General features: G+C 31.6%; 1 protein-coding gene across 2 annotated transcripts in view; it reads right to left on the bottom strand.

The window, feature by feature from the left end:
- Positions 1 to 1940: 1940 nt before the first annotated feature.
- Positions 1941 to 10559, bottom strand: part of PAWR (pro-apoptotic WT1 regulator) — a 124304-nt gene continuing 115685 nt past the window's right edge. For both annotated transcript variants that reach the window (XM_084880209.1, XM_084880210.1), the window contains exons 6-7: positions 9181 to 9285; positions 1941 to 6780 (exon numbers count right to left, since the gene is read on the bottom strand). In XM_084880209.1, the coding sequence (XP_084736335.1) occupies positions 6694 to 6780; positions 9181 to 9285 (192 nt within the window). In that variant the 3' untranslated portion in view covers positions 1941 to 6693. The remainder of the gene's footprint in view (positions 6781 to 9180; positions 9286 to 10559) is intronic.

The raw sequence follows: 10559 nt of genomic DNA, 5'->3' as shown, positions 1-10559 counted from the left end.
GCAAATTATTTAGTAGGACAATGATCTATAATATTGATAATAAAAGGGTAATATGCTAATTAGACCAGATGTCCTTCCGGACATCCTTCGGGATGAAGCCAGGGCTGGAGGGAAGCCAGCCCAGGGCCCTGGATGTTAGAGAGAAGCTGGTGCCCACAGCCTGGGGAAAGAAGGCCTACTCTTGCATGAATTTCATGCATCAGGCCTCTAGTTGTGTCGTAAGAGTGAGCATGTCATAGCAAAAAGCAGAACAATGAATTGCTTTGTAACCTTGGGCAAATGACCCTTCCCATCTGTACCTTGCATAATTTCTAAAGAATCAAATAAAAACAATATTTAAACGTTCAGTAGTGCCAGGCATTTAAACCACTGAACACAATGCCTGGCACTACTGAACATTTCTATGCTATAATTAAGTAGGGTTAAAGTTATATTCAAATTAACTCATTTGTTATGCTTAGCTGTACTTCTTAAAGAAATGAGGCACTTTTCTCCTTCGATCATCAATGAGCATTTCTGAAGTGTCCATTATAATTTTCACTGATTCACTAGCTTACTTTAAATATTAAATATTACAGCTAATATGAAAATTAGCTGCATAGTTTTGCTATAAATTAGTGACATTGTTCACTGTCCTGAATCATTTGTACATGAAACTTTTAATCAGCTATGGAAAGCCAATAATTGTTCAACTTTTTTTTAAAACATTTTATCAAATGAATGTATTCTTACCAAAAGTGATTAGAAGGTTCTTCAAATGAGATTTCCTGTGTCTTTGATGGTTTTGTTTATACTTTTGCACTAAAAATAATAAGAATAAATCAATACCTTTCTATTAATTTTTTCTTAATTTGCTTCCATAAAACTGAAATAGTGAGCTTTTTCCTTTTAAAGGCATCTTTATTCAATCACAGAATTTTTTTGCAAGTGCAAGTAAAATTGTACATGTGATCAGTATTAATATGGAAGTTTCATTTTTAGCTTCCTTTTTAACCTTATCTGGTTAGACATCAAAATAAAATGACTGGATTGTAAGAGATATTATATCTTTTCCTCCATCTCTTTAACATAAAGGCTCAACATTACATAAATTCTTTCCAAGAAGTTGACCAGGAATAAAATGTATGCTCTTGCAGAGATGAACAAAGAAACTAGAAGAGATTAAGAAAATATGTGGGCATTTACAGCTACTGATAGAATTGTGTGCAAACACAGAGTGAATCTAGAATTTAAAAAAGATATTTAATGAAGTCTAAGATAAATGGCTCCAGTTTCAATTAAGACTAAGAGACCTTGCGAATGTTTTCAGTAAGGCTCACTCCAGTAATCAAGTATGTTCTTATAAAAGGACTTGAGACATTATCTACAGATTGTGACTGAAGGATGCTTGTTCACTTGTTAGACATGTATGACATTACTGAAAAGATTAACTTAGAGTTCTAGAAGTAAAGAAGACTGATTAGCTTGTGAGGGTGTATGAAGAATGGCACACTAGCAAAAAGATATGAAAACCATTTACTAAAAAAACACAGACTGGATTTTTACATTCTCAGACCTCTACTTATCTTTTCAAACTATGGAGGATCTGAGATTCTTTGAACGCCATCAGATGTAGTTGATAACAGTTCGTATTTGAATTAAGAAATTACTCATGTAGTTTTAAAATACAAAGATAATTAAAATGTTCTGTCAGCTTGAACATGTGTACACGTCCTCACTTATTCAAGGAGCCTCACCATTAATGTAGTCAGATCTTATCCAAGCTATATTTTTGTTTTTAGAACATTTTACTTTCTATAATATACTAAATAAAAATTCTTATGTACTGTATACTGTTTCAGTAAGAGGCACATATGTTAATTAGAATACTAGCATTTACTTTCAAAAGTAAAATTCATGGTCAAGATTTTACTGACAGTGCAGTAGGGAAATAACCAGTGTTGAAAAATAAATGAAAATTTACTTTTTTATTGAGTATTTATTATTTTACATGCAAAGCATAATGAAGTGAATAAGGTGACTACTCCACAATGAAAACCTATGCAATGGGAATTGTGAAAAGTGTCTACACAATACTAATGTGGGCCAATAAAGTATCCAGATGTTTTTCTAAAAATATTTGGATTATCTAAATTAGCTGATTTTTCAACAGTAAATTTTAGCTTTCATATGGTATTTGCTGGTAGCAGTAGCCACCTGATACTTAATCTTAGAAAAGAAAAAAAAACAAAAAACAAACAAAAAAAACACATATAATAATAAAAAGCCCTGAATAACATAGCCAAATCTTTCAAGAGAAAAGTTCACCAAAAAGTAATATATACACGTTAGGTATTCAGAGAGGGAAACAAAAATAAAACAGGCATGTAATAAATGTCCATCAAGTGATCATCACTAACATTCTATTATTACCAAAGTGCCTGCCATATGCCAACTGTTTGTTAGACTTAAATACCTAAAACAAACCAGTAATCAATAATATATTCAGAAAAACTAACTTAAAATCATGTTTGAATACATCAACAGTTTGGGGTATCTGACATACAATGAAGTCTTTTTACTTCAGTATCACTATAAATTCCTTTAAAATTTTCTTTTCATAATACATAATTATCTAAAAGAAATATGGTGCAATGCTTCCCAGGTCTTTCACTCCAACATTCAGTAAATGTTGAAGCACGTTGAATGGTACCTATTAACAAGACCTGAAAGACAATGACTGAATAATAAATACAAAAAATACTTTTGAATGAACTATTCAGATTAGACTGAAAATTGCTACTTAAAATTGCACTTGGTGCTCCTGACTCACACCACACAGACTGTACATTGCTAAACGGAAGGGCTGGCCCATGTCCATTCTTTTATAACTTCTGTAATATCTGTAACTGTATATCCCGTTGACTAATAAACACTTGCTGAAAGAATGGGTATGAAAATTTAATGTAATCCTCTCATCCACAGTCTTCTTATATACTGACATGTGATTATTTTGGGGAAGAGGATACGACTTGAATATGATATGAGATTTTAGCTAAGTAAAATTAAAAACTTACGGGCCTCGGTTTTCTTGGGTAGTGGTTCAAGTCTTTATACTGAGAATAAAACAATCAATTTCTATACATCACTGACAAACTTACTTGCACAGGGGGAAGTACCTTTTATGGAGGCACCTGATGAACAAAATGTTCACTGATTAATATTATGCTTTCAGTTTAATGGAATGACAAAAGAAAAAGTATTACTAAGTTCTAAATAATATAAATCACAATCCTGTCCATGGGATATCCTTTATTTAGCTAGCATAATTCCAATACAAAAGAAACTTACTATTACATATTAGGAGTGGTTCAGATACAGTAATAGAATGTTTAGCCCTGACTCTAACATGTTATTTTTAACTTCAGATTCGTGAATGCTAGTTCTTTCTCGTTTAACATACTCCCCCAAATGAAAACCTGGTGTATTTGGTTTTTATATTACAAGATGAAAATATATGCCTGAATATTGTAATGGATTAACAATAGAATATAAGTGACAACACTGCATGGAACTTACTAGGCACAGACCCAAGATCATAAAAATACAAAGATGACAGATGACAATCACTGTATATGTGAGTATTATCTAGGACATCAGATCAATTATCAAATACAAGGCCTTTTCTATTTCGCCTTATGGTGTTGAACATATTGATATGTCTAATACATTTATTTCTATTATATTCAATAAAGTATTAGTGGATGCAAAATCTTGCATCTTAATTTCTAATTACAAAAATCCAGATTAATCCAGAAAACATAAAATACATGTAATCGAGGTAGGTTTTTGACCTTAAAAATACATTGCTTCTACCACAATTAAAAAATTATTTTTAAAAAGAATACATTGCTTCATGGATCTGCCCCTGATACTTAAGCTTCTATGTTTTAAACCACATGATCAAGTGTGACAGTGCTAATCTAGTATGTTTAGTAAATTTCCTTAGAAATACACACCCTAACATCTTCCTTTTCCTCTACAGGTAACCATAGTGCAATAATATTAATAATGAAACGGATTATTTCCTCAATTCCCAAGTTAATACATGTCAAAAATCAGGGAGGCCAGTTGTATTCATTTTAAAGTTAATAATCATACTGTTTGGAAAATAATATCATAAACACATTATAACTTTGGATATGCTTTATTATGCCACAAATTCTCCGGAAATATAAGAACAATTTCTTCTGAATGAGACTAATACTTTCACAAATACTAGCACTTTATTGACAATAGTCAAGTTTTCTAAGGTGGAACACATGTATTTAAGCTACTTTTTCAAAATTTCAATATTTTTATAAGTTTTAAAGGGATATTGTAGCAGATCCTACTTTATTTTTTAATACTCAGTGTAAAAATCTGTATGTGAAGTAAATATATATATATAAAGAATTGCATGTGAAAGGCTTGCCTAAGATCTTAGGGGATGCATTTGCACTAGGTACCATTATGTAAAAGATCATTGTCAGAAATGTTCCCAATAAGCTGAGAAAAGGGAAAAAAAATTAAAACTGCTCAGTCTTTATAAGTATTAATAACTGGTATAATTTTATAAATGGAAATGGAATATTCCTTTACTTACATATGGGTTAAATAAATTACAAATACTTCTTTTACTGAAAAACCAGTACACTTAACATATTTTAAGACTAAATACTGACAGCATTTTCACAATGTCCAAAATGTGGATGGGAAATTAGATAATACCGATATATCTGCCACATACCTAAGGCTAAGTAAAGGGAAATGAGTACCTCAAGCCAAAGACAGTAACTGATCCTGGCAGACCACCTGACATGTGGATAGTGGATCGCTGCCCTACACTGGGCAGTATTCTCTGAAAAGGATGCCCTTTAGGGTAGTAATTCTGCACTGTATCAAGTTTGGTAATTTAACATTGAAATTGTTGGTTAATATATTTGGACATATTAAAACTTTCCCAGAGACCAGGTTATTAAATAAACTAAAAGGGGAAGCAATGCTGATAGCTAAAATTATATTAACTCCAGAGTCTCCAGTGGAAGGTACAGAAGGAAAGAGGCAACAGCAGCTGTTTCCAAACTTATGTTATAATCAGAATCATCAGATGGTTATCATCAGACCTTTAAAAGGGTCTCAATTTAAACCTAACTAGAAACTGTAGCCAGATAATTCTTTTTTAAGCAACCCAAGTGATTCTGATGATCAGCCACGGTTGAAACTTCTGAAGTGGGGAGGGGTAAGGGCTAAGGGGGCAATCTAGGCCACTGCAAAGAGTTTTAGAATTCCACATCTGATTTTTATCATTTATTCTATAATTTTCCCAAATGTGTCACCCTTCCTATTTTTCTAATAGTGAATAATGAAGGGGCTAAGCAAGTGAAGGAAAATGAATCAGTGGGGTATCTAAAACACATTTAATTATGTTCAAGCCACTTATGTGTATTAATTAGATAAATGGGCATCCATATACTCATGTTTGAGACTCTACTATCACTTCTTAATATTAATGTTATTTTAAAGGAGAGGATTTCCTTACTCAACATGAAAATGTAATATAAAACAACTCTAAATACTAATGATAATAGAAAAATTGTATAATTCTTCAAAATAATTATTTTTTTAAAATTCTAATAAAAGAAAATCCTTTAAATTTGAGGTAAGGCAATAATTCTCTCATATGGTAACAACTGTGTCAATGTTATTCTCCAAGTTAGAAATAAAGCAAAAGTATTTCCATGCTAGTTTTGTTTATGTACTCTTTTGTAATGTACTATAAATGTTTTTAGTGTGGATAAATATCTTGGTTTTTATTTTCATGTATATGATAATTAAAGATATGAAATTTTTTCTTATACACTAAAATCGTACACTCTATCAAGGCTTGATGAATAAACAACTTTTTAAATACCCCATGTTCACTTATAAACTAAAAAAGGTAGTACCTACAAAGAAATTTTATATTGAAATTACAAATGTTATGTCCTTCGGAAGTTTACGTGATTTAAATTTTTTTCAATATTCAAATATAAAATAGTACATTTTAATTTACTATAGCACAATTCAAGTATTCTCTTAAATTTTGTATTTAACCTACTAGTTAGTATGTGATATTAAGTGACTTTTTAATATAGCTTTCCTTTTTAAAGATGACTGTTATACAAAATAGTGCAACTCTATATACTATAAATTGCTTAGATTAAGTTGAAAGAACAAAGACAGCAGACAAAGACCTTTATGAGTAAATCACCTACACATAAAAGGTTGCACACCCCAGTAATAAGGTATTTGCAGGTAACTCCCCAGAAGAATTTGAATTCATGTAAACAAAGGCTATGTATATTCTTTTAGGGAGAAAATGCACTACCATAGATAAAATATATTCAAATGGTTGTGACTTTAAACTATATATTATTTGAATACCACACAAAACCAAAGAGGCATAACCTGTAATTTTAATGACCGAAAGATGTTACTTATTCGTGAAATAAAAAGTAGACACTTTTTGAAACTAACAATGAAAAAGAAATGTTTTCAAAATAAACATCCACTGTTTTCCAGAAATAAATATACATACTTAATGTACTGCAGCACAGGAATATTGTCCTCATATTAACCGTAACATTCAATCAGTAGTTTTAAAATATTTTTTCCACACTGAGCCTGAATCTTCTACCTTGTCAGTTGCCCAACGACTTTTAACAGAGTTTTATTCTCCTGCTTTAGTTGTTCATTTTCATCTTCTATATCATCTAGGTCCTTAAGGAAACCAAAAGGAAAATAGTATGTGAGTTTTTTAAAATATTCTAAATAAAAACACTTCAAAAAATACACACTCAGAGGTAATTCATACAAGCAATTAATCTGGAAATGAGGGCAAGTTCTGAAAACAACTTTAGATAGAATAGTCCCACCTAAAGGAAGCATACACTACTCGACTCCTTCTCATTGATAATATGAGCCAACTCTTGCCAGATCTTTCAGTTTTTCAAGAGAAGCCAGAAACCAGAATTCTTTAATTGTAAATCTTCCAATTTTTAACCATTACAAAAAAACCTTAATTTTTTATTTAAAAAATCCCCATTCCACAAACAAACAAACAAACAAACAAACAAACAAAAAAAAACATATTGGGGCAATATGAGGTTCTGAGGCTAAGATTGCAACCTTGTGTCAAATTAGGCATCAAAAAGATCCAGGCACAAGTTCTGGATATACTCCTAACACTTCATATGACCTTTTGTAAGTGTGTATGTTATGGGGTGAGAACCTGAGGTGCTGATAAGAACTGAGGCAAACAGAAAAGGAGATCTGGGACAGACAGAGTTGATCTGGCTCAATGTGTATATTAGGCTTCTCTATGATATTTTGTTTGAATGAAAGGTTTTAGAGCTTAAAAAAATTGAAAATCACTAAACTAGGTAATCGCCCTTTGGCTTTAAAGTTATGTGATTCTAGCTTTAAGTTCCCTATTGTAATTCTAGTGCCTTATATACAACCATTTTGTAAATACAAATACCATCTGCTCTAAGTTTCAGTGAGAAGAAACATTATTTCAAGGCAGACTATTTACTGATAGTTGGAAAGCAGACATTTATAGATTTAACCTTGCAATTCAAAATACTAAAACTTGGAGCAATCATCTCATGTGCTATTGGAGAATAGCATTCTAATAAATTTAGTATATTGTCTTTGGATAATTAGTCCATGATTTTAAAATGTACAAGAACATCCCTGGCCGGTATGGATCAGTTGGTTGTTCATTCCGTTCACTAAAAGGTAGCAGGTCTGATTCCTAGTCAGGGCACATACCCAGGTTTCAGGTTCAATCCCCAGTTCAGGTGGGTGCAGGAGGCAACTGATTGATGTTTCTCTCTCATATCAATGTTTCTACCTCTCTCTCTCTCTCCCTACCTTTCTCTCTTAAAAGAAAAAAATCAATAAAATTTTTTAAAATGTACAAAAACAGAATCTGCATTTTCTCACAAACTACATGAGTGATGTTGAAAAACTGATCTGTTTAAAACAACAATAAAAATACATGATTCCTAAAATTACTACAACTGAGACTTACATAAGATTTAGAATTATAAGCAATGAAAGTAGAGGTGTTTTATTATTCTCTTTAATGAACAGTGCTAATACATCATAAACACCAAAAATATTTGCAGATTTCATTAAATCATAGTTCATAACCAATAGATAATGCTGTGTTCTGATCCAAGATGAAAGATAGCCTATAAAAGTTAAAGAACTTGTTTAGAAGTAGTATTCTCAAATACCTGAGGCCAAATACTGGCTCAGTTGATTACTATGTGATTACTATATATGACCTTGAGCAAGTTAAACTCTGAGTTTCAGCATCATCATCTACAACCTGTAGTTAATGCCTTACAACTTTATGTTGCACATAATGAAGACTGTATTTTCTCTTTTTTCATAGTTAGAGTTAAGACTGGATTAAAAATGTTATTTTTCCCCTAGCAAGCATGTCAAACTCCTTCAAATAAATGAGGCATGCGGCCTACCAGCCGTGAGTTTGACATGCTTGAAAAGTAAACATTTCCTTCCTCTATCCTATCTAAAGTTTTCTAAAACCAAAACTATGGGATGTCTTCTCATCAGCATTACTTAAGTATGATCTAGCTCTAGCATTAAGACCTGCTTCTTAAGCAGGAAGTAAATTCAAGGGCTAAAGGAGAGAAAAAAAGACCTACAAATATTCATAAGAGAGGTCTTCAGATAAGGCTTATTAACATAAAGTTGAGAATGCACACATACACTTGAAGACAAAGAAGTAGAGAAAATACAAAGAAATTGGAATTTCCTATGGCAAGAAAGTAGTCTTCATTGAGGAAACTTTGTGGCTTTTATGTATAGTGGTGACCAAGCTGCCTCTCACCTCACCTCCAGATGAACAAAACACAAAGCAAATCCATTCATCAGTCCATCTCTAACAGAATATTAAGTAAATACAATTAATAATTAAACACAGGAAATCAATTTCCAGAAGGAAATGATCATTCTTACCACAAATTAATGGCATTAACGAAAGAACCAACCAAATAATGAAATTAAATAATTTCTTCATATTTATATATTTTCATTTAATTTCCAGAAAAAAAGGAAATGATGAATCTGAAATATGTAAATACTCACTCTATTTAACAAGTCAATTTCTTCTTTGAGTTTTCCGATCATTTCCTCTTTATCTTGCATCAGTCTCACAAGTCTTAAGTTTTCTTGCCTTTCTCTTGATATTTCCTAGTATATATAATTACAAAGTTGATTAAGTGGAAAGTAATTTGGTGGTTTATAATTTTAAGTATCATACATCTTCCAAATATGAAAATTTCCATTGAATTTTCTTGCCATTTGAAGAGGGAAGGAAAAATCCATCCCAGAAAAGAACCAGAGAATGAGAGGGACTTAGGAGTTGTAAGATATGTTTCTGATTAAATCTATGTTTACACAAATCTTTAATAAATACTAACACTCAAAGTTCCCTCTTTAGCTTATCACCACCATTAGTAATAAAATATTTTGATGGATAATATCTGTTTGAAGAAATTCAAATTTATTAAAAATAGTTTAAAATTTTTACTTTGTTATGCACCTGAAACTAATATATGTCAACTGTATGTCAATTGTAACTGGAAAAAAATATTTTAAAAAGAAAAGGAGAAAGCTGTATGGAAAAGTCTAAACAGGGGGAAAAAAATGGCCCTCAGTTTTACTTCCAACTCTGCGAGTTAACTGACAATGGATAAAACGAAGAAACTGAAATAGACAATGTAACACCTTTTCCAAAGAAATCTTATTTAGAGAAACCAGAGACTTGGGCTAGGTCAGCCACCTTGAGGGCAAAAGAGAAGCAGAACTGAAAAGGTCTCACCCAGAACTACTTTCTTTCCTACTAATCCACAGCGAAAGCAGCCGGCTGGCCTCTAATCAACTGCTGCCAGCCACTAACAAGGCAATCCAAACCCTTGTGGAACTTTCAAAACCTTCCTGAAGAATCCCCTTGAAATCTACTGAACTATATATTCCTTAAAGTTTTAACTGCAGACTTATAGAAACTAGTTTGAAAGCTCATAAGTGAACTAAAAATAACGATAATGTTATTAAAGAAACAACTTTACAAATTAAATCTCTACTAAAAATAATCTTTATATCACAGGTAATAATTTCAATTAAGCAAAACAAAACATTTTCGATAATCAGACAGTAATTCAGTACCATTATCAATTTTAGAGGTTGACTCTATAGAACCTGATAATTTATACCAATATCCATTTGCATTGTTCTCAAAGATACTACTAAATAGGTTTATTCTTAAAATTGTTTCAAACTCCATCTGTATATTGCTTTGTGTTTATTAACAAATGTTATCCCAATAAATTTAATTTAAAAAATTTTAAATGGTTTCAAACACAAAATATGGCTATGGGCGCTAACTCAGAACCCAAATGACAATCTGTACAGATAATAAAATAAACACACAGTAGTCCATTCTGCCAGGAAAACTTGTAACCATT

This window comes from Pipistrellus hanaki (assembly GCF_964339955.1).
Source record: "Pipistrellus hanaki genome assembly, chromosome: 3".
Taxonomy (NCBI): Eukaryota; Metazoa; Chordata; class Mammalia; order Chiroptera; family Vespertilionidae; genus Pipistrellus; species Pipistrellus hanaki.
Note: the sequence above shows the minus strand (reverse complement) of the source record. Positions and strands in the feature narration are given on the sequence as shown.